The sequence below is a fragment of the Triturus cristatus genome, chromosome 3_2, assembly GCF_964204655.1.
Source record: "Triturus cristatus chromosome 3_2, aTriCri1.1, whole genome shotgun sequence".
NCBI classification, from domain to species: domain Eukaryota; kingdom Metazoa; phylum Chordata; class Amphibia; order Caudata; family Salamandridae; genus Triturus; species Triturus cristatus.
In genome coordinates this window covers 627,016,341-627,041,947 of record NC_140584.1, presented here as the reverse complement: position 1 = coordinate 627,041,947, position 25,607 = coordinate 627,016,341, and the positions used below count along the sequence as shown (strand labels likewise).

General features: G+C 43.8%; 1 protein-coding gene across 1 annotated transcript in view; it reads right to left on the bottom strand.

Moving 5' to 3' along the window:
- LOC146857855 (uncharacterized) overlaps window positions 1-25,607 on the bottom strand; it is a 651,000-nt gene that overhangs the window by 242,015 nt on the left and 383,378 nt on the right. Inside the window, exons 19-21 of the mRNA XM_085648551.1 lie at window positions 15,899-16,054; window positions 14,227-14,400; window positions 11,928-12,129 (exon numbers count right to left, since the gene is read on the bottom strand). Coding sequence (XP_085504677.1) covers window positions 11,928-12,129; window positions 14,227-14,400; window positions 15,899-16,054 — 532 coding nt within the window. The remainder of the gene's footprint in view (window positions 1-11,927; window positions 12,130-14,226; window positions 14,401-15,898; window positions 16,055-25,607) is intronic.

The window sequence follows — 25,607 nt, the reverse complement described above, 5'->3', positions numbered from 1 at the left end:
GCATTAAGGTGGATGAAGATGTGCGGCATGATGCTGACGGTGTCTTGCGGGCGTTCTCTGATTATTACACTGAAATGTATGATCGCCGGCCGACGGCTAGTCCTGATGAACTAGAAAAATATCTAGAAGATATCGGGCTGGTGTGGTTATCGCGCAGACAGCAAGAGTTTCTGATGCACTGCCTAACGCTGGGGGAAATACAAGATGCTATTAAAGCACTACCTGGTGGTAAGGCGGCGGGAACTGACGGGCTGCCAGCTGAATTTTATAAAGAGTATGCTGACCAGTTGGCACCATGTCTGCTGTAGCTTTATGAGGAGGCCTACGAGACCCAATGTTTGCCGCCGACCCTCCGGGAGGCACTGGTGGTCACCCTTTTGAAGCCTGACAAGCCGCCTGATCAGTGCGACTCATACCGCCCATTGTCCCTAATAAATACTGATTTAAAATTTTGGCAAAGGTATTAGCCACGAGGCTCCATCTTCTCCTTCCGGTTATGGTGCTCCCGGACCAGTCGGGGTTTATTCCCACTCGCTCCACGTCCCACAACTTATGTACCATATTCGCGGTCATGCATGTATTGAAGCCCACACTTCCGGCAGTGGCAGTGCTACTTGACGCTACAAAAGCGTTCGATTCTATAGCATGGTCCTATATGATTGCAGTCCTTCATCGTATGGGCGTCCCGTTTGTGTTCACGAACTGGATTAGATTGCTGTATACTAAGCCGGAAGCCAGAGTTCGAATTAATGGTCATCTCTCTGACAAATTTACGATTCACCGGGGTATTCGGCAGGGACGCCCGCTGTCGCCCCTGCTATTTGCGCTTGTGCTGGAGCCCCTGGCTTGCATACTGCGGCAAAGGCACGCTGCGTCGGCATTGTGTTTTTTTCAGAGACCGCTTGCAGTTTCCATGTATGCGGATGACATGGTGCTGTATGTTCGTGAGCCAGCGCAGTATCTGGCGCCGCTTATCCGTGAATATATTTGGTTTGAACGCTTTTCTGGCCTTGGAATCAACTGGTCCAAGTCCACTATATTGTCTCTCATGGATAGCACCCAGCCCTTTGATATGGAGTACCCATTGGTGTGGGGTTCAAAGGCTGTTAAATACTTAGGAGTATGGCTGCATAGGGATCCGCAGACGGTCATTCAAGCAAATTTTGGCACAGCTGTTACCAGACTGGAAGAGCAGGTGGCTCGTTGGATCAAGCTGCCGTTCTCCTTCGCGGATCGCATAGCATTGTTGAAAATGATCGTGCTTCCGCGCTTTCTATATTACTTTTGTAACATCCCAGTGCGTCTTAACGAACACTTTTTTGGCACTCTTCGCTCCCTCCTGATCACACTGGCATGGGGAGGGAAGAAATCCCACCTTCGGTGGGAAACGCTCACATTACCATATGACCAGGGTGGGTTTGCGGCACCGGATTTCTATCTCTACTACTTCTGTGCACAGGCGCAGTACGCCTATTACTGGCAGCATGACCCTGCATTCATCCCGCATGTGGCTGTGGAGGCGGGTGCAGTCCATCCTCTACCCCTTAAGGCGATGGTTGTAAACACGCATACGGTATATGAGAAGGGAGATTTCGACACGGTGCAGACTATCTCAAGCGCCTGGCGAGCATTGGGGCAGCGTGCGGGTAAATTACCGCTCTATGCTCCAAGTATGCCATTGCTCCATCATTCTGACCTCTCGGTAACTCAAGAGACGGGTACACTGCGAACACTGGCGGAGATGGGATTTGGCGTCATGACGGACGTGTTCCCTGGGGGCCAGTTTATAACATCAGTAGACCTGGCGGCCCGTGGTGAGGTCTCGACCATGCAGCGCTTTGTATATGCTAGGTTGCGCTCTGCCATGCGTGCATTTAATCCGCACTTCCCCTCTGAACCGCCGACTCTTGGGGCCCTGCAGCTTCTTTATACGGCTACCTCTAGAACTCGGCTGGTGACAAGGCTCTATAAGGCATCCCAGCGTGATAGGGTATCTGTGGGGACTACGGCCCTGGAAAATTGGAATGTGGTGCTTCCGGAACATCTCACGGAGGAGGAATGGCTTGATAGCTGCAGCTTGACGGGCCGCCTGACGCCGAATGGCAACCTGCGCTTGGTGCACTTTAAGTATCTGCATCAGTTGTACTATACACCGGCGCAATTGTGTAAATTTGGGCTCCGACAGTCCGATGCCTGTAAGCGATGTGGTGCATCTGGGGCAGGGTTTTATTATCTGGCATGGGAATGTCCTAAGATATTTGCTTATTGGGGTGAAGTTGTGAGAGTGCTCGGTCTGATGATTGAGGAGATGCTGGACTGTCATCCACGGCTGTGTCTGCTGGGCGTTGGGACTAAGGTGCACCCTTCTAATAAAAAACTCATGCCCATTGCATTGCTCATGGCTAAGCAAAGAATCTCTCTCTGTTGGGAGAGCCGATTAGCTCCTACAGCAAAAATGTGGCTGCAAGACTTAGCATATTGCCGGGACCAGCTTGCCTGCTATGCGGAGGAGCTGCCAGCAGCCTCGAGGCCACGGGACATCTGGAAACCACTTACATCCTATCTGTTGTCGCTTAATAGTGATTGATGTCTAGACTGTAGATGGTGTGCTGCCCTGCTTATTTTTACTCTGTAGGTTGCTTCCCGACTTTCTGGCCTTGTCGTTCTGGGACTGCTTGGGGACATGATCTTGCGGCAATGTAAGTTCACTGTGACATCGCTAATTACTCTACTCATTGTATTGATGCCATGAATCTGCCACCTTGCATAATTTTGTATTGTATCTGAAATACATAAATAAAGTTTAAAAAAGAAAAAAAAACATTGTTTGGGGATCACTCCAGCAGGAGGAGAGATCAAGCTTGCCGAACCAAACTTGGACATGACGAAACCAGGGAAAGTAAAACATCTGTACAGTTCCAATAATTCTCTTAATCCCTCTCTACACTGCACCAATTCCTGCATTGGCCATAATCTTATCCAGTAAAGCATTGGTCTCACGCAGCTATATTCTCTATTTTTTTAATGTTTAAATCCTGGTAAATGGGTATCAGTGGCATGGATGTGGGGAGGTGTAATAGCTTCCTTATTAACTTTTTCTCACTTAATGTGAGTTGGTTAAGATTATCTACACCCCACAGCTTAGCCCATATAGAGCTGCTACCTTGTGCTTATAGACCTCGAGAGCCGGAGAAATTGCTTTGGATATGGTGGCCTGATGTTTTTGGATAATAGCCATTGAATTATGTGCGAGAACAGCTTTTTCTTTGCTTATGTGTGGTAGTGTTAATATGTGGGAGACATAAAGCCTAGAGTCAAGCATTACACTCAAGTAGCTAAAGGTTGATCCATACTCTAGTTTTTGCTCTTCAACAGTAATGTTTTTCTTAAAGGTCTTGTGTGGTTTAATAGCCATATATTTGGTCTTGCTAGAATTGATTTCTAGGCCTTTAACTGTCCAATACTTATTGAAGCTATGAAGTCGTTATTGCAGCCCCATCGGACGTCTCTGACACAAAGATGGTGTCATCTGCAAAGAGTAGTGCAGGAACTATTGTACATCCAGTGCTAGAATATTTAAGGAAATATGCAACTGTCCCAAAAATATACCAGGAGGCTATTTCTTATTCTGTTTTTCCACAAAAACTTTTAATTGAAATATTATCAAGCTTGACAAGAAAAACAAATTCCAGGCGTGAACTTAGATCAGACTGAACATGCAAAATCTGATATTTCATTTTCATCTCCCCCACCAAGCCCCTCACTCCTTACCCTCCCCCTCACTAACATCTAATCTACTCATTCCGACAGCTGCGTGTTCCTCACTAGGCACAAGGTGTAGCTCCACTGTCCCATGCTTCTCTGGTAAGTTGAAGTCATGCTGTCCCTTTTCAGGTGTAATACCAAAACACTTCCCTTCAATTCATCAGGTAAAGTGAATGTAATGATCTGGGACAATCCAGACCAGGGCCAGTATCTGCTAAATATTCAACCAGAAACTGAAACTGAGTATCAAATATGTGGGCCATTTCGTAGAGTCCCTAAGTACGTTTTCCCATGACTTACAAAGCCCACAACTTTCTTGCTCATTCATGTATTGTGGGTATCCTGGGTTCTTTCCACACAAGATTATCCTCCAGTCTTCTTTTGTCATAGTTTCATATCCCTCAGTACAGTATTATAGTTGCAGGGTCAGGTCCTAAGAGATAGCGATCACTCCTCTAATGTGGCTTAAAACTTATTTCCAAAATAAAGTTAATCTGGGGCAATCCCACCACCCATGAATCACATCCCCATCATGACCACACTCTCTCCAACACTGACCGTCAGACTGGCCATACATGTGCTTTATATGGTTCGGTGTAATGTACCACCACATCATTATTTTATATTGAGATTCCCTTTGTTGCACACTCGCCAGTATTTCAGTGGTATCGGGCAGGCCAAATTTGCTGCATATATAACCATTTTTGATCTACAGGCTCCTCCATGAGGAAGCCATTAATAGTAGAAATGAGACCCTTGGGACCGGTGTATGTAGTAAATGATTTTCTCAATCTGACAACGAGCAATTAGCTGACAACCTCTTAGTGGGATAGAGGGACCAATGACGCACCTGGAAATATCTCGGCCTGGGCGGTAAATTCCGTTCGGTTCGCGGAATTTGCGGAATTTGGGTAATTTCGCGTTCCGCGGAGAACGCGAAATTGGCCAAAAATCTGCGTTCCGCGATTTCGCGAAATTTTTTGCTTGTTCGCGTTCTCAATATGCGTGTTCGCGAGATATTTCACCCCGAGCACGCAAACAGCGATCGCGAACAGGAAAAAAGTATCGCGAACAAGCAATTCCGCGTCTTCGCGGAATTTCTGCGTGTTCGCGGAGATTTTTTACCGTTTCGCGGAGATTTGCGTAACGCAATTCCGCAAATTCCGCCCACCCCTAGAAATATCTCAGTAGTTATGTCTTTAGACATCTGCGCTCCAAAGTCTAATGTGTACTTCTAGAAATCCTTGATCAAACCCCCTAGGAAGAAATCCCTTAACATTCTACAACTCTCCGAGAACCATTTCAAGAAGACCTCCTTCTTCATCCTTGGATGAAATCTATGTTGCCTTGCAGGGTTGTAAAACTGTATGGAAACGTGGTCAATTTAGAAGTCTTGGCAAGAAACCCATATCCCAAATGAGGTTTTAAGTATTTCGGACAAAAGCAAATTGACGATCATGCTTGTTTCGGAAGCCATGGAACCGTCCAGGGTGTCGTTCCTGTAGCCTCTGCATCATTTGTACCCAATGGCGTTCTGTTTCGTAGAGGGGCCATTCATAGAACATTCAGAGCTGGGCAGCCTGGTAATATTTTCGAATATCTGGAAGTGCCAGTCCTCGCTTCCTTCTGGAAGCTCGCAATACCATCCTTGACACTTGTGCTCGCTTGAACCCCAGATAAAATGTTCAATGGATTGCTTTAGGAGTTCTAATTCACACTCCAGCATTTTGACTGGTGGGGCCTGAAAAGGGTAGAGCAGCCAGCGCAGAATATTCTGCTTAATGACTGCCAACTGCTATTTATTATTCTAATTCAAGTCCTAGAATATTTTAGAGAAAGATTCAAATTATCCAAGTATTTTAAGAAATGGCTGAAAATAAGTACTTTTTCATTGTCAAAACTGCTTCCTGGCACTATAGAGATCAAGAAGAACTTACTCATGATGCCCTCTTTTTTAACTGCAACAAAGTTGTGTTATTTAACCTAAACAAACATTTTAAGAAGTCACAGGTTATCTAAGCTTTTTAGTGAAAAGAATGAATGAAAATGTTTTATCTGTATGAAGGTTTAGTGGCACTAACAGTCTTTTGGTGTCTGCATGTAGGAGCCATGATGTCTGTTTGGTTAATGCTAAGCTTCACAAATGCAAAGATATTAATTAATTTACATTACATTTTTATTGATACATCTCCACTAAAAAGGATGTGAATGTTGGTCACCGGTTGCCCCTTAATCACAATTTTGGAGTGTTCCTCTGTGATCTTGTGGTGATAGAGTTGGTCCTTATCTTTTCTTTTCATTCAGTCTCCCACATATTTATATTTTAGGCACAGACTCCTGTGATGCTAAGTGTTTACGTCCTCAATGCAATTTATGAGTCTTTCACCAACCTATTTGTCTAGGATCATATTAGTCATTTACCCCCTTGGATGGTGGGCCGGTTGAGACTTTCCCACTTTCTTTTTTCTACTTTTTACATCATATTTTTGGCTTTCTTTGCCCCTAGCTCACTGTCTATTTACTACCAGGGTGAGAGCGTCTGGCGGCCCGCCATACGTTCAGAGTCCCCTACTGTTTCCCCTTAGCTCACCTATCCTCCACTTGTGGGTACCAATCCCTGATTTGTTCCCCCAATGATCCCTGGAAGCCGTTCACCTGCCTCTTGTCAGTTACCAGTGTCCCACAGATGATCCATACAGGTGACAATCACTTTGCTGTAAACAACACTTTTTACCAGTGTACATCACATAAAAAATCTAACATGACATATTAGACAGAACACCTCCCATACATCCAACAGAGCACAGACATACCAGACAGTCGCCTATTCCAGTAATACCATTAGTTCTTCGACAGTGAAAGTAAGACATAGGAAAGAACACATTAGACAGAAGTCTTCAACACAAACCTTAGGCACACCAACAGCACTAACCACAATGGGAATATCTGCATCACAAAGACAAGAACACATAGGGAGAGTCATTTAGAGTTTGGTGGAGTGGGTGAATGAGTATAAATTGGCAGTTTAGCCACCCTGCCAAACTCACGGTGTGCCCGCCTCATGCAGATGTGGGTGAAGCACCATTTTTATGTTGGTGGAGCCTCAGTGTGTTGTGCTGTTAAAAACCTTTGTTCAGGAAGCCAGTCCGTCCAAGGGCCACTGGGACATAGTAACAGCCTGCCCACAATTTTGTGGGGCAGAGCAGCGGTGACTATAACTCAATGACTGGGACCGCCAAGGAGTCATGGCTTTCCAAGGCAAGGAAATCAAACAATTACACCCGATATGCAGGGAGAAAACTCTGGGCTCTGCCAGGCTGCCTCGAAATGGGCCTCGAATCACTGAACATCAATTAGCTAAGAGTAGTGCTAGAGGCACTCTTGTGGTCTGACACACTGTGATGACCTTTGACTACCATTATTTTAATTGACTTTGGTGTGTTATTTTACCCTAGCCTGATTGTATGACGTCCTGCATATGCCTTGCTTCTCTTAAAGGTTTATTTCTTGTAATCTTGCAGTCTTTCAGTGGGAGCTGTCATGGAGTAGGACAGCCTTGTCAAGAACAGAACGTGTGGGATGTGCATTTGAAAGCATGAGAGAGAGGTGTGCAATGTACTTTTTGGTCTTGAAGTGCAATGTTCTGAGCAGTGGTGCACAAATGTGCACTGTGTTTTACATTGGCTTCGACTATGCTGGAGATGTTTCGCCTAGTACAGAGTGGAGATATTCCTCCTGAGTCCTGGAAGATGGCAAAGAGTGTTATATTTTTAAAGAAATGGAAAGTGGCGACTGACCCAGGGGCTTACAGGCCCATTACTCTGATAAATAGTAACATTAAAATTTATTCCAAGATTTTAGCAAATAGATTGGCATTAGTTATTAAAAAAATGGTTTCTCCCCAGCAACACGGCTTTGTGCCTGGTCGGGAAACTATCGATCATACTCGCCGGACAATCGCATTATTTGATTATACTAAGGTTACTGGAGACCCTATGGCCTTAATTCTGCTGGATGCAGAAAAGTCATTTGATAGGGTCTCCTGGCCTTTTTTATGGGCGGTCATGAAGTATAATGGCATTGGGGAGGGATTTATAAGAGCTATTCAAAGCTTGTATAAAGATCCAATTGCCAGAATTGCATTGATGGGAACTCAGTCGGGGATAATTAATATATCACGAGGCACGAGACAAGGGTGTCCATGTCCCCCCCTGTTATTTGCCATCTGCATTGACCCTTTAATTAGGAAGATTCTGGAAGATCAAATAATTCAATCTGTCCATGCTAGAGGGGGAATGTCAAACTTTTGGCATATGCCGATGACCTAGCCATTATAACCGCTGATCCCCACTCTGCTCTTGAGGAAATAAATAATCTAACATCGCAATTCTGTAATATATCAGGCTATCACCTGAATGAATATAAAACTCAAATTGTCATTAATGACAAAATTACTTTAGTCGATCAGCGGATAACACCAAGTGCTAGATACTTAGGCATCGAAATAAGCTCTAAAACCCAGGACATCATAGATATTAATCTGACACCATTAATACAGATAATCAAATCAGATTCCCAAAGAATGAATAAGTTACATTTGACATTAATTGGGAGAATCAATGTCATTAAAATGATATTTTTGCCTAAAATCTTATATTTTTTCAGAGCGATTCCTTTAGATATAAATAAAACTTGGTTTCAGAAACTAGATCAGTTAGTTTCATGGTTTTTATGGGCGGGGCAGCGCCCCAGAAGGGTTCTTAGATATATGACCTTAAGCAGAGACAGGGGAGGGTGGTCTGTCCCTAACTTTCAAATGTATTATTGGGCAACCGCGTTGAAACAGATGGGGGAACTGCTAAAAGGGGGCAATACGGGAGGTGAGGAAATATCAAATTTATGATCTAATTTATGGGATAGAAGCTAGAGGACTCCTTATGCGCCACACAGACTATGCTTATTTCAAGAGGGTTAAATTTAAGGTCTTGCTTGGTGCTTATAGGCTCTGGACAGCAGTCAGGAAAAAGGTTGGGATCGGGCGGTTGCGTATATATTCCCCTCTAGCAAATAATATTTTACTTCCGGAAATATTTCAAGATGTATATTTTAAATACTGGATTGAGAAAGGTATTTTGTGTATAGGGGATCTTAATTCTAAATACTGACTTTTGAGGCTTTAAAAGAGAGATTTGGGATCAAGAATAATTTTTTCTTTAAATAGTTACAGATAAGGGATTTCTTCACTAAAAAACTAATGTCCTGGAATAGAATTACTTTATTAGATTAGATTTTTGGGGGTCAATCTACAACATCCTCTTTATATAGACTCCTAAATGGGAAGATGGGCGATGATTTAGCCAAACATTTTGATAGATGGCAAACGATTTTACAAGCTGGGCAGGGAGAATGTGAAGATTCTCTCTTGTACAGCCAAACGACATGTATCTCTGCAAGTTTGCAGGTACAATGCTATATGACATGGTGCAATTTATATACAACTCCGGCGCGCATTCATCGATGAGGGGGGTCCTCGGGGATACACTGCTCTCGGTGTGGGTTGTTGGCAGCAGATAGCACACATATGTTTGCCACCTGCCCCAGTCTCTCTCAATTGTTGGCTAAAATCGAATCGCGTATAGAATCTATATTTGGTTATCTAGTCCCATTGACCCCCCCAGGTTATAATGTTAGGGATCTGTAGTCAGGAAATGGAGGAGGCCGCTAGGAAGTTGGTCTATATTGTAATGGCTGTATTGCGACTTTGTTTGGCTACTGCGTGGCTTGATCAGGATCCTCCTTCGATACATGTGTGGTTTTGTAAATTAGTATACTTTTACAATTGGGAGATTTCTGTGTTCAGGAGAAGAGGAAGTCGGGCAAGGGCCAAGGGGGAAAAGATATGTGAACCATTAACCAAGTGGTTAAATAAGGATTAACAGTTATGGTGATGTAAAGTACCCCTTTGTTTGTTCGGTCCATATTTTCTTTTTACTTTCTCTTTTTCTCTGTTGGGATCCACCGGGGTGGGGGGTTAAAATCAGATATGTCTTTTCCTTTTATGTATTTATCTGTAACATTTTATTTTTTGTCTCTAATGTCCTAATAAAAAACATTGAATTAAAAAAAAGAGAGATGAAGTATGTGATGCTATAAGCAGTGGTGCACAAATGTGCACTGTGTTATACATTGATAAGTATTATGAAGTTCTTACTATTGGCTTTGACATGGCCTCATGTCATCCTGAATTCTGACTCTGCCTGTCTTGAACTTTATCTGCGCGCACAGCCATGCTTGCAAGTTGTTTGGGTTAATCATGTTCAAGGATTGTTTTGTGAGAGATTGTTTAATGTACCCTGGAAGGCTTTCATGAGCTTTGTCAAGATAAAGGCTGGAACATGCAAGAACGTAGAGGGAACGTGGGAACTCCTTCCTGCCATGGAATGCTTGCTTGGAAGCTGGCCAGTCCTAGTAAGTTTCCTTGTGCGGGGAGGACAATTCTCAAACCTTCTAGTGTGTGTTTTGAGATTATAAAGCTGAGGGTTGACTTAGAAACCAGGATTTTCGAATCTGAATGAGGACAGACGCGTCTACTTTGGTACAGCAGACCCTGGTTGCTGAGGCTCTTATCCCCGGCTGTTGATTCTCCGGTCAGGAGTTGGCTAAGATTCAGTGTTTGCACCAGGTGAAGTGTTGAGTTTTGATTATTGCCATTGTAATGTGTGGCCAGTGGCTTTGATCATTTGAGGTGTTTTCTTTGTGATTTGGTGTATATATCTTTCTTATCTTTTGCAGGACGTCTTATAATATTTTCTTGAGTGTTATCTCATATTATTTGCTGCTTGTTTATTTATTAGTATTATTCATGCATTCAACTGGTGCATTTATCAAGTGTGTTAATATTGCTTACATATTAACATATATATCTCTATGTGTATTTGAATTTTGTGCATTTGGCATCTGGGAAAGCCTTTCTGTTAGAGAGCATTGTGTAAAATAAAACCTCAAGCCTTATTTTAAAAAGAGAGTCTTTGCATTTTGTAAAATAAAACCCTTTTTTAAAGGTGTTGTGTTGTGTTTATGTCTCCTGCTTCGCCGTGAGTGTTTGAGCCACCGTGTGGGAGATTCTGTATTATCTAAAAGGGGAAGCAAGACACTAAGGGGCAGATTTACAAGCCCCATGTGCCAATTTTGCGTCACTTTTAACATGGCAAAAGTGACGCAAAAGTGGCGCAAGTGGCTTGTAAATCTGCCCCTAAGGGACCGTAGATATATATAACCAGCATTAACCCCTTCAGCGCTGCGCGGATTCCCCCGCGGTGCTGAAGGGTTCGAGCGCGGGCGGGGCCATGACGGAACGGTTCCGTCATGAGCACAGCTCAACCGATGCTCATGACGGAATCGTTCCGTCATGAGCATGGAAGGGGTTAAAGCCATCTGGCCACAATTCTCTCTGGCTCCAAAAGCAGGCACCTACATTCCACTGAATAAGCATTGCAAGTCACTATACAGGCACACCATGATCATATCATAATTGTGCAACTTCGACTCTGGCCAGTAAGAAAAACCAGGAAACTGAGGGAAGTATAAGTGCCACTAACATAGCATAAAGCAATTAGCATAACATAATATCAAAAACAGGGTGATACATAGAACATTGTGTTCATGTGTTGGTTCCAGTTGTAACCAGATTACAGAAACCAGGAGGCAATACGATATATGACCCATTTCATTTATTTTTGCATTAGATTTTCTGTAAGACAGTACTCACAGCAGGCAGTCACCACAGAGCACTTTACGGAAGGCTGAGAAGAGTTTATGTGGTCACTGCAGCTCAAAGGCAATGTCTGAAGTCGTACAGGCCCCTGGTCTCCCAATGGAAGGCATGTGTTGTATGGCTGAATCTGCCAGGGGGTGCTCTAGGTGTGAGGGAAACTCTGAGGTTTAGGATAAGTCTTCTGTAAATCCCCTGACAGGGGCAGCAAGATGGTAATGGCTTGGTGGAGGAAACCCAACTCATGATAGAGAGGAAAAATGCACCATTTACCACCAAGGGCAAGTTATAGCGCCGACCAGAACAAGCGCGTTGTGATTGGGTTCTCAACCTTACTCTTTCCCTAGATGCCCACATGCCGCTGTTTGCACAGGGAGCTCCTCGCACTTACTTGTGTTGGTGGGGATGCCGAATTTCTCAATCAGATCACTGGAATCTCGATCAAGTGCAGTTTCCGCTCTAGACGTCATAACGGGGGGAATCTGGCTAATGTAGGCAAAGAGCAGTGGGATGTTCTTGAGGCACAGCACATTCACTAGGGTCCCCACAGAGAAGGGAACTGGAGACTGCGTGTCCCTTTTTCTTCTCTGCATCTGAAAGAAAAATGTAAAAAAAGTACGTCACCTCGAGGGCGTCATTGTGAAGACCATATTTTCACAGCACCTCACCGGGTGATCTTCAATTAGGCTTTCCAATGCCTTTAAAGTGGAATCATCACGTAGTACAAGTAGGTACGTACTTGTACGTATGTACAACACTGCTGAGTAAAGCCCATCTCAGTGCTGACCTTGCACATTGATACAATGTCTCCAAGGCGAGCCTCAAATGCTCCTCCGGTCTTAAAGTTGCTGCCTCAGTTGCAAAATAATACCCAGACCAGCTCATCAATAACGCCTTTGGGACAACATTTATCAGAATACTTTGCGAAAGTGAGTTTGAAAGAAAGAAGAGTTTTATCAGCAGATTTTTTAGAACCGGGCCAAAACATTAGCCTGGGTCTTTTAGTCCACTGTCTGGAGATAGCGATCTCCAATCTTTGAAGGGAAAGGGTTTAAAGATAGAAATTAAAATAACAAAAAGTCCTTGGTCAATATAAATTCCACCGTCAAAATGTGTGATTTAATCAACGTACTTTGATATAAGTAGAACATAAACATACTTCAGAAAACTCTTGTAATAACAAGAACAAGAAGTACTGTCAGGCAGGTAAAACAATCATTGGGAAAGCCAATAGTACTGGCCTTGGCAAGCTGATGAGATGGCTCAATATATTTTCATTTTGATTGCAGGCATGTATCACAGAAAGAAAAAAAGAACACCGAAATGAAAACATGCCAGCAAAAAAATGTGCCAGCCGTCTGCGTGGAAAATAAAAAAAAATACCATCACATGTTAATGTAATGGATCAGTAGGAGTGCTTGCCAGCAGGCAGATATACTTAGAAGAGGTTGATGAATACTGTTTTTTTTTAATGCACATTAAAGGAAAATATGATTCTTATTAGCACAAATAAAAGGTGCTAGTGGCTTTCAATTACTGTAAACTAAAATACAAAATCGGATACGAGTGGGAAAAAAAGCACTGGCAATGTAACCCTGGCACGGAAGCGCACTTCTTTTTATTTCGATATGTTTATATGACTAGGCAACATGCCATCATTCACAGTGCAAGAGAGTCAATGGCTTAAGTGAGTTGTCCATTGTCTGCAGTGATGGGTAAAAGCAAAGTGTGAACGAGCGGTAAACAGACAAATGGATGAAGACAGCTGACCCAAACATCATCTCTGCTTTTATATATAACATTTCTTTTATTGCATTTTCAAACGTTAACACAATACCAACATTGACTCCCAGTAAATCAACCCCCCTGCCTATGTATATATTTTCTATTTATGATTTTTAATTACATGTAGCTGGTGTGACAGTTAAAGCTACTTCTAGGCCATCAAGTTTGCACGTGGGTCATGCTCTCCGATGACGTATCACGGATATATGCAGATGATGTGTACCACTATGGAATGTACAATCTGTTATAACTATTTGAATGATCTATACGATGTACAATGTGTCTAATGTAAAAATGGCAATAAAAAAAAGTTTAAAAAAAAAAAAAAAAAAAAGCTACTTATGGCCAGACCTAAAAAGAGAAGAATATGAGAAAAACTGCTAATTTATCGTTATAAGGAATAACAACAGCTCAAAATCTTTCAGAACTGAAATTAAAAGCTAACTATGCAGGAAAGGTGAGGTGGGTATGGTGACATTTCAGAAAAATAAAAAGATATAGCTAAAATTGAGGCAGCCTTAGGAACTAGCATGCAGACAATCATCATTGATGAATCCATTATACAGAAGATGCTTGCAGCTGCTGTGACACCAGCATATTTAGAAAGTCTGTCTGTTCCTCCACTGCTGACAGACAGCAGTTGATTCAATCTGATCTTAGTATCTTCTGTGCCTCCTGCCATCGTATTCACTGGCAGGGCAACAGACCGCAGACTCCCATGATGGAACTCCCATTGAAAGCTCGGAAATCTTAGTGCTGATTTTTTTTGCTTTCAGCGCAGCAGAAAAGCACATCAGAGAGAAATGATAATCTGTTGTGAGTTACTGAATGTGCTGCTTGGTGGGTAAGAGGGGAGTGAGAGCTGTACATTTCCTGCTTCTTGTACTCGAAGCTGCATGACTCACCTGTCTCATCTGCACATTGGCTGTGTCCAAGATATTCTGGAGCTGATTAATCTGCGAGGTCGCCTCCTCAATTGATGGTAATGCAGCCATTTTGTCCTTTAGGGCCCCGGACAGCTGTGTGAGGCCAATTATTGCCATGTCAATGCTGTTCTGGAGTTCCAGCGGCAAGTACATCTAGGAAGCACAAGAAGAAAGTTGCATTCATAGAGCCATGTTAAAAATCTTCAAACCTTCCTCCTGCTGAAGGAAGGAGAATAACCTAATCACTTTAATGGCTATTGGTGGCAGAAGGTGCTAATGTGAATCACTGAAACTTTTACCTACAAATTCAGCTCAACTGGAGGTGAAGTGGCCTGAAGCAGGAGAGATTCTTCAGCAGCCCTATGCCTCTGAAAATCTGGTAGTGCTGGGACTGACATTTGACTGACTGTCCCAGCACTGCTGACATTTCAGTGTTGGTCTGTTCCCCACCCTATCAGAAAGGTTCAGTGCAGCTGGTGGAAGCACCAAACTTTAATAGTTTGTGTACCATAATGCACTTTGAGAGAGAAAAAAATATAGAGAGTTAGAGTGTGTGTGAGAAACAGAGAAAGAAAGAGAGAAAGAGGCCCCGGCTCTTGAAGAGACTTAAGGTTGGAACATAATGTTCTTTGCCAAACAAAGATTGCAAAGCCAATAGGTCTGGGTTTAATGTGCTAACGGAGGCAGAATTAGCAAATTAGAATGAAATAAGAGGAAGGGGGTCAGGAAGTATCGACAGAGATGACAATATTTGTAAAATAGTCCCTCATGCAGTTCAAAGCAAGCACTTGAGTTAAGGTGGAAGGATACACTGAGACAGCCAAAAACATTAGGTAGCAGATGACTACTCCAGTGGGCTGAGCTAAGAAGTAATTGAAAAAGTCTCAAGCCAATGACTAAAAGAGAATGGTCAAAGGAAATTAATTGATTGAAAGGGTCCAGATGTAGTGAAAAATCAGTTGTCCCCCCTGACAGCTCCTTTACCTCTGCAATCATGTCTATAATTTGGCATGGGTGAAGAGTCGAACTGTTCCTTCATTTGCAAAGGACAATGCCGCATGCCGTGAGGAAACAGCCCCTTAGGACTGCACCACCATACATTTGCTCCAGCACTATCTGTTTTAGAGGAGGGGTCACGGAAGGGCCTGAGGACCCTTTCTCTAATTTCAAAGTGCCCAGGCACACAGAAAGCGGGTGCATATGTCAATTGCACCCCTGGGCCTCTTTCCATAGTACAGCCCAGTCTGCATAAAAAGATATGAGAATGTTTGTAAAGGATACTTGTGCATGGATGTTTTTGCACTCCTTATTACAGCAAAACGTGGAATGAAGCTTCAAAAAGTAAGTCATACCTGGGTAAACCTGAAGCAAACACAAAGAGATAATGGACGGGAAGCAAACTTATCTGGCTTTCAGTTTTCTCAATGTTATGGCAGTGATGCAGTGGAAGCAATTCCCTGTTGATGCACATAAAGCTTGCTTTGTTTTCAGGTTCTAACTCCCTTTGGTGAAATGACATAAGCCAAAGCCTCCGCTTATAATTCCATGGGGTGTTGCTTCTCTGCCTGTAAAGTGTCATGTGCACACATATATATCTACGACCCTTTTGTTGTAGTTACTTTAACACTTAATATGATGTATTTGCCCTTACCCTGTAGACAAAGTTGAAAAGATCTACGTTCCTTAGCAGAACAATTGCCATTTGGTAGCCTTGTAGAGCCGACATGTTGCAGAAGACTTGAAGGGGCTGAGGCACCAGTGAGGGATCTTTACTGCAGGCGTACAGCTGCTGGAACCAGGCGATCATCTGCATGTGTGGAAAAGGAAGAGGAGACGGACAGCACATCACATTTTGGTCTGTTTTGGCAACATAAGTATTTTGCAGTGAATTACAAAATATTACAGATAGATGTTGATGGCAGATGATGTGAAATAGCCCCATTGAGCTTTCACATGTTCCTATATCCTCTTGAAACAGGCAAGTATTAAACAGTCTGCAGCCTTACCTTAGCAAAGCCAGTACTGTTGCTGCCACGAGTATTCTGAAGTCACTTTCTGTTTTGTTACCCCCTCTTCTGCTGGGAGGGGTTAACCTCTGTATTCACTAGACTTACTGGGACAAAAACTACATTTTATTTTTATGTTGCATTTGAGCATCCACACCCACCTAATCACAAATTACGACTTCTTATTATACTGTTAGGAAATGCAGCCTCACGTGCAGATCTTTTATTTTATTTAGGAATTTGAAGGAATCTTCATATTCATGGTAGAGTGGAACATTCCATAGCGGAGAAGAACTGCGGGGAGTCCGCCCTTAGGGCCTTATTTGGAGTTTGGCAGACAGGCAATCCTATGGCAATTGTAATGCAGTGGATGGTATGTCATCACGTTTTGATGAACTATTACATCCCCTAACTTTAAATAAAGTACTGAGTTCTATTCCACTGATAATCAGAATGCAGTGGTGTCTGCCTTTTTGTATTCCACCTACAGGACACAGTGGAGAACAAGAGTTGAATGCTTTTGGGTAAGCTGAAATATCAAACTGCACAGAACACTGAAAGTTTTTCCCCATTCGAAACACGTGGTAAGAAGAGGCACGCCCCTCGACAGAGTTGTCATGAAAGGTTTCTTGTTCTGCCTGCAGTTTTGCCTCCACTCCATACATTTCTAAGCTTCTTCTTAAATGTGGTTGCAAACATGAACCACTTTAGTATAGGGACGGACCCAGAAGCTGAAAAATAAAATGGTAATGAAATTGCCATTTTATTTTTCATCCACCCATCCCACCCCATCCCGAATAGAAGGGCAGGGCGGGGCAGGGCTTGCTCAATCAGCAGCAGTGAGGAGGGTGGGCTGTGGGGGAACTTTTCAAAGTACGAATGTCCCCTTGGCCGGCCGTCTGTAACGGCCAGAGAGACATGCGCAATTAAAAGCGCCAACCCAGCTGTCTTGAGAAAGCTAGGTTAGAGCAAGTGCAGGCCTCCATTGCCCTGGGGAACATGGAGAGATGAAGCTCTCTCCAATCCTGGTGCTTCTCTCATGCTAGTTGAGAGCAGTGGTAGAATTGGCTAAGGCAGTTTTCTGGGGCTTGCGTTGAACAAGGGACTGTAGCAGCAGGTGGAGGACATGCAGCGAGGAGGAGGCCATGTTGAAGGTAAGGGTTTTTAGGTCTTGCCTAGGCAGCGCATGCGCTGTCTCTCCGAGACTTCAAGTAATCTGTATGTTGGGTGAAACTCCGCCCATTAGCGGGAAAATTATCGTGACGCTTGCCATTAGTTTAACTGTGGCATTGCTCTTCTTAGCTGCCTTTTTATTGGCTGTTGATTTGAGATGTACTTCCGTTTATTTCGGAAGCAGCACTGCCTAACTACAGTTAAGATCCACTGCAGGGCTGTATCTTTTTATGTATGGACTTCCTTGTTTTTTGCTACAGTGCATGGTTCTCTAGACCCATTCATTTAATGTGCAAGGCCGCTTTGTCTCTCCCCACCACGAGATGCTCGCGTGCCAGCCTCGTGTTTCAGGGAAGGCTTAAGCGGGCTCACGGTTAGGCTGCTGTACTTTATACACCTCATAAGAGGCTGCGGGGGAGAAATGCAGAGTAACATGTTGGCAGCTTCAGCAGGCTCGTGCCGTATCCTCTTTAATCAAAACGGGCCCATCACGCTTCTTTTTCATCAGCATAGCTCCTTTTTTGTCTGCTGTAACTCTCCTTCTGCAGCAGGCGACCGCCTCAAACGTCCCACTGTTTTTAACAATCTTCCTCTTGGTTGGTGATTATGTTAAAAAGAGGCCACCAAAGAATTAATCCCCCCCCCCCCCCCCGGGACCCTTCTCCTGGCCTTTTATTGGACCTTTGTTGAGCGACGACGTAATGGGCAAGGTAAAGCTGTGAAAACTCAAAAGAAGAATATTTGTAGTGATCAGTGTGTGAAGTGTTTGCATGTCCTTGTATTGTTAATTTAGAATATTGGTACTTGTAATATTGCCTTTTAAAGGCGAAAGTGATATCATGAAAATAAAAAAATCAATGGCGTGACTGCATGGTCTGCTCACGTGAGTCGGGGTAACTCAAGATGTCTGGAGGTATGCTGTTGTGTAAATACAGGAGAATACTAATGGCGCTTCGATAATGCAATTGTTTATTTTACAACCCCCCTTAAAGGAAAGTTGTAGACTGGCAGCCGTGATAATGATCAGGACCGTAGTTTCAGGAAGGTGATAGGGGTTTGTCTACCCCCAAATAAATGCATACTTGGCTTTTTAGTTAGGACTGGGGGTGCTGAGTAGGGTCTGCTTTGAGTGTTGCTGTTTATCATTCGTGGGTCAAGAATAAAAGCCAAAATCGTGACCTTTCGTGTGAAACAGGAGAGAGACAGACAGAGATAAACAAAACATATGGAGACTGAATTTCCAAACAAAATGTGATAACCTGCATCAATACCGGCTTCCCAAGTTGTCCAAATTGTGTATTCCTACGAAAACATATTTTGCTAGGTCTGTTTAAGTTTATTGTGTTCAGACGTCTCTAACACCAATCTGTCCTCTGTCCGTTCAGACACTGAAGGTTTCAGAAACCAACACTTAAGCCTAACATAACACCGTACATTGAATTTTTATGTAAAAAATGTGTTCGCTTGTTGATACGTGACACCTTTAATGACTGCCTCTGTTGTGTTACAAATATATATTATATATGCGCCACTAACATAAACAAGCATTGGCATAGCCAATAGGTCTCGCCTTTGGGACCGTAGAAGTGTTTAAACATGTAACAGTTGATGTTCTTGCACCAGGGATAGTGTGCTGCATAACTAAATACTTATAAGGTCCCAAAGGCGAGACCTATTGGCTATGCCAATGCTTGTTTATTTACCGATCCAAGCAACGCCTGCCATCTTGACACTGTAAATAGAAGAAATTAAACCAAATTTCGTTCTGACGCATGTGCCTGTCAGTGGAAGAACAAGACCGCCATTGCACCTTTTTTTTAATGTTATTTTTCTGACGATACTGCACACCGTCCCGATCGCTATACATCACAGCCATAAGTAATTGGCAAAGGTAATCGGTCCAAAGGCAAGATCTATTGCCCTTGCCAATTCTTGTTTCAATCCTGCGGTTGTAAAACAGTAGGGATCTCCCACGTGAGTGATTATTGAAGCAGCAGTTCAGCAGTGCAGTTTTACCAGGGGCCTCCAGTGTGTGCATTCAGACATGGTGAATTTTGCAGTCTGCCTTCCATGTAGTTAAAAAAGGTGTCCAGTTTCGAGATGACCTCCCCTCATTGAGATGCGCAAAAATGCAGCTCGTGCCAGCTCCTATGACGTAACTGGCAGCCTCCCGCTGGTGCGGGTAACATGGATTCCCTGATCCCCTCTCTCACAGAGAAGCTGTTGCAGCTGCAACAACAGACCCTTGGCGGCAGGGAAGCCTCCAGCTGTGAGGTGAGGGCCTTCAGTGGGGCTCAGCTTCTGGGTGGCCCAGACAGATGTGCAAGCGACTGGAAGGGGGGGAGGATGGAGAGGGGCCCTCTGCTAACACCCTCAGAGCTGCTTTCTGCCACTCCAGTTTTGACATGTGCTGTGATCGCCGAGTCCAGACGCAATGTGCATATGTTGGGCTTCAACACTCCAACAGCTTGGCTTATGTGTATTCTGTTATGCGGGGCATCGGGTGGAGTCACCGCTTACCTTGGTGGCCTCTGGAGGATAGGAGTTGAGTGCGGCTGAGCACTCGTGCACGTCTGGCGTTTCCCTTGCGGGAGGGAGCAGCAAGGCACGATAATTGCTAACAGATGGCCTGCTGCTTGCTCCCGCAAGGGAAGCGCCAAACGTGCATGAGTGCCCATAGAGAGCAGTGCAAACATGCACGTGTTTTTGCAAGAATGCTGAGCGATGCCAAGAGGTCTCTCTAAGCAGCGCTTGCGCGCTGCGTAGGCAAGACCTAAAAACAGACAAGTACAGCAAACGTAAAGTGGTGTCAGCACCGCAGTTAGAGGTCAGCGGGGTGCAGCAAATTACCCACTGTACATTTGATCGCTGCGGACAGAGCCGGGGCTGCTGGGCACAGTGGGACCCTCCTCCCCCTGAGCTGCTCCCACCGGTACATGCTAGAATGGCAGCAGAGCCTCTAGGTAGAGCGAGGGGGTCCCCAACCCCTGCAGAAATGGAAAATGATTTGAAAATGAAGCTGATGGCGGAGCGCGAGCGGGTTGCAAGCTTAAAACTATTTCATGGACTCTCTTTTACAAGTATCATAAAGCCCTGATAAAATGAATCTGCTAGTGACACAAAGTTTCAGGCACAGGCTCTCTTAACCATATAAAATTACTAGGGCTGGTATAGACAAGCATGTTCAGCAAGCAGATGACTAACCGTGCCCCAACCCTTCAAAGGCATTTGTAACTTTTCCTGGTTTCTGCAGATGCTAACAAGTCTCTGTTTAACAGTTGTGCTCTTGTGAGTGAGTTGGGGACCCAGCTTTTATAAACAGTGATCCCCACTTGACCTCATTGTGTGAAGATCACATTCCATGCCTGCAACTCACTTGCAGTAATAACATATTAAAATGGAGTGCGGAGTCCCTGCACTATTATGTGGCCGTCTGATGAAAAATGCAAACAACTTTGTGTGAAAGCCGCAACTTATCCATAGGCACCCATGTTTCTCTCTCTCCTTGACCTATTTGCACTGTCAATAGTAATCTCCTTCCCTGCGCTTTAACTGCAAGACTTTGGGCGGAGTTTTCTTTCATTTCACTTTCACAAAGCAAACAAATACCTGACTAAATTCTACCCCTACAAGCGCTTTAACTGTTCTTTGGCGCTGCCTCTCCCTTTTCCTTTTCATCGCTAGCGTCAATTCACAGCAGTCTGTGAGCCCCGCAATAACCATGGTTGGTGTTCCTGCTTACTTTTCACATGCTTTACTTCAACTTGCATTCCCTACCAGTGTTTTTCTTTTTATCTCCTCTCCCTCATAACCTATTTCCTATGTATTCATTCGCCAGAGTCGCAAGGTCATACCAAAGGTAATAGCTCTATGCAAACATGATCACTCCACTGCAAACCCCCCCAAAAACTAAAAGTAAAAAACATTGTCATTTTGAACGCCAATAGCTCTAACAAGTGCGAGACCGATTGCATTGCAAATGCTTGTTTATTTGTATTTTTACCCACCACCAAATTGCCCGCGGTGCCACCCCCCATAGATGCCAGCCACAGCGGCTATAGTGGCTGTCTTTGGACTATCTCCAATCTATCTTCGTCCTTCTGCAGATGTAAGTTCCACACACAATGATCCATGATTTGCCATAACATTCCCCATTATGCCTTCAGATCTGCACAATGCTACATATGCTACTGCTTAATCTGATTTCAACATCCACATGTGCCCCCAGATGTTTTCAGATGAACCAGTGGACAACGTACTGCCAGAGCAAGCCACAAAGACTGTAAAGGAGTGTTGATTTTTGACCAGGCTAGCTTTAACCTCCAAAGTTGCCATTCAGGCACTTTGAACAAGTCTCCACATGGAAAGAATTCCACCATCAGACTGCTCCTTGATGTACAAGTCATGGACCAAAAAGGAAACCACAGTGGTAGGGACAATTTGCGCTGGGAAATGTAGTATCGGTACTAGTGTAAATGAGAACCCTTGCTACTAGGTTAGCAATACGACAACCACCAACGTCGTAATTTAGGCAAACTAAGTTTACCTTAAACATCAACAATTTATGAAAACCGAGCAATAGGGTTCAAAGTAAGATTCAAATAATGGTGCTAGTGCACATCAATAAAAGTCTCAAATAAATTCCAGCTGTTCAAGTCTTGTCTTTATTTCTTGACAAAGCTTCTTCGTTGCAAGCCCCCTGCCAGCCAACACGTGTTTCGTCCTGACTATATTAGGTCATGGACTTCATCAGGGCTGCAGGCAAAAACATAACCAAATTCCATAAGTGTATATTACTAATCAAAAAACATACATGCAACTGTACTGACATCATAAACTGTAATGCTAATTGTACAATTCATTGTACCAGTTAAACCTAATAGATAAACGTGATGGTCGGAGCAAGACATGTGATGTGTAAGTTCACCGAAAGGTAAGGGTTATAATCTGTGATTATAGGAAAGGAAGCGAAACAAGTCATGGACCAGAAGTACAGTGTGTGATGTCTGCTGCACTTGCTGCCTGGCCGCCATAGTTCAACATTAAATGGGGCATGTAACCCATAAAGCTTGACCGGGCAGCCTCATTCTACCTAACCTACAAAACTGACAAAAGAGACTATTTAAGATGAGAGCGGAAGTTGACTGACTGTTTTGAAATCTCTATTTCCCAAAATGGCTTCAGGTGGCCCTTGCTCTGTTCGGGAGGTAAACCACCCTGACTTTAGTCACTGTCTCAAAGAATTACTTACTTTTTAATCCTCCTCATAGCTTTGCTGCACTTCCTTGATATCAGAGAATTGTCTTTGAGATGTTCTCTTCCATGGAGCGTAGTATACAAATATCACAAATGACACGTGCACTTGCTCACTCACTCACTCACTTAGTTTTTAATTTGAGCTGGTGCTGATAATTTTACTGAGGAACTTCCGCCCCCCAGCCCGGCCTCTTCCGCACCAAGGATACAGCAAACTTTCACCACTGTTGCTGTCTTCCTCTCTTTCCTCTGCTTTCTATCCATCCATCCTCAGTCCACCGTACCCCTTCTTTTTCTTTTATTTGTCACCCCTTGTCTGTCATCTGCCTTCCTCTGTTTCTGATTAGTTTTTTCTGCATTCTACTCCTGTTCTCTTTCCTGTCCCCTTCTATCCATGACCTTCTGTTTCTCTCCTCTACCTTGGCTACCTTCTGTCACACCTCTAGTCCTCATCAGCTCTCTCTCAACTTTACTCCTGCTCTGCTCTTTACTCTCTACCCATTCTCTGGACCTATCCTCTCTGGTCTCTTCTCCACATCCTATTTTTCTGCCCACTGTCCATAGCTCTCTCTTTTCTTCACTCATGGTTTCTCTTCTTTCCCCCACTACAGCTAAATCGCTCTCCTTTTTCCCTCCTGCCCTGATCTCTCTTGTCCCAACTCTAACAGTTAACCTGGTCTCAATATAAATTATGAAAGTTTACCACTAGGGATAGAGAACAGTACAATACTTACAAAAATATGGTTGAGCATAAACTAGTTTTCAGTTTTCTAGTGCCCAAAAATGCTGAACATTTTTTAAAAAGTCATCAAATGAGACAAATAATTGCCTCGAAAACTTGTTGATACTTTAATGTCCAGGCTCACTAGAGATGCAGAGCGTAAAGTTTTCATTTGGTGGTCTGTTGATGACCGCGCAGTGATCAGCAGACTTATTTAAGTAGAGGGACTCAGATAAAGAATAATTTGAATTTACTATTTCTAAAAAGGGCCAACTAAAACACAGTTCCGTTGAAAAAGACAAGTGCACACATCCATGTACTGATGGCAAGTGTGTGCAATAAAGTGATGAATATGCGGGGTGCTATGTGCATTCTGAGAGTGTGTATCACCTTGAGGTTTGCGCCACAAGTGGCTCACTTCTCAGATGGCAGCAGCAGCAGGGTCACTGACTAATGCTTGTTGGACACATCAGTAAAAGATGTACACTCTCTGTGCTGATTGGTTTACCTTCCCAGTGTGGGTGGGGGAAGTAGAGGGTGTTTGGGGCCAGGCTTACAACAGGAACTGATGGAGCACAGCAGGAGAGAGGGCAGGGGGACAGTAACAAAAAATGGTTTAGCCCCTGTCCTGTTAAAGACTTCCTTAATCCACAGCAGTGTCCATGGACCATGACGCTGTACCGGGCATGCGTTGCTGTACAGTGCATGTCTACACCACCACCTATCCCCTCTGGCTCAGCCATTCCAGCTTCTAAAGAATGGGAGGCTAGTCAAGGCTGGTGACAGGGGGGCCAGACAGTCCTCACCTAGTCCTACTTGCACCAGCATACTGATAATGTCATTGGAAAGACTGGTCAGCGCCTGGGTGGTACTCCCGGGTTGACATGAAAGAGTGCCGGCGGCGAAATCACACAGTGTGCCATGAATGCCTGGACTTTGCCCTGGAAGAACAGACAGCCTGTACCGATCTAGCAAACCTGGGAATGCGGTTATGAATAGTCATCTCTGGAGGGACTAACAGAGTCTATGCCCTTTGAAATGAGTGCCAGTTGTGCCCACTGGCAACTGCCAACACAAAATACCTACTGCTCTCCTTCACTCACCCGCACCCATTGAGTCTTTTGTGTGCTTGAGTCAGGATTGTGAACTACTTTGAAGCATGTGCTTGTGTGCGCTTTCCTTCTTTTTCCTAGGATTAGTATGACTTTGGCACTGTTTGTAGTAATTTGTGTTTAATGTAGTAAAATGTTAATATTTTCATACTTTGCCTTGCAGTAGTGTAGAAGGTCTGTTTTGTGTGTTTTTTAATTTTTTGTTTTTTACTTGGCGCATTGGAGTGGTGGTATTGCTTTAGTAGGAAATGAAAAAAGAACAGTTGATGGACAGAATGCAGAACAATGTCATACATTCACCCCAGTACAGAGATCTGGGCCTAAATCCATTGTTTTGGCAGTTCGGGCTCTACTGTTCCCACCAGGCACAGGGTCAAGACTGATTTGCATATGGCCAGGTCTAAACTGGGGTGGCATGGTGAGAAAAAGAATGATGGATTTAACCCAGATTTCTTGACTGGGGTGAATGTTTTGATTTGTTCTGCATTCCGTCCATCAATTGTGTGTCTTTTGCTTAGTAGGAAATGAAGTATGCAAAATCCTGGCCATTTAGCTAAATTGATTTGATATCCTGTTTCCTGCACTTTTTACTTTTGATTGAGCATTAATGTTTACCTATACGATTTAAATGCAGATTTTCAAATTTTGCTGCATGCTAATTTCCAGCCTTACATGGGAAACTCTACTTCATCTAGTTTTCAATATCATCCAGGAGTGTAAATATATTGCTAGGCAATTTCTGGAGATTCGATTACACTGAGCCATCCTCGTAAATTGTACATCCTGAGCCAAATATATTAACAGTCTTGGTTGCAGTGCAGTACGAGTTTTGCACCCTGCCTGAGCTGTTAACCAGTCAAGTCTCTCCATAGGATTCACTGATTGAGCACATCACAGAGCCGCTTAACTCCTGCCTCATTATTATTCATGAGGCTGGGTGTGTTTGCATCTTCTTGCAGCTGTGGATTACCCCCAAGAACACTAGATATCCATCGATGAATGCAGTTTCAAAATCTTCAAGTGGCTCCCAGTGGAAACCAGTAGTACCATCGCGCAGGCCCTAATCCCAAACAGATTGGAGTGCGACAACAC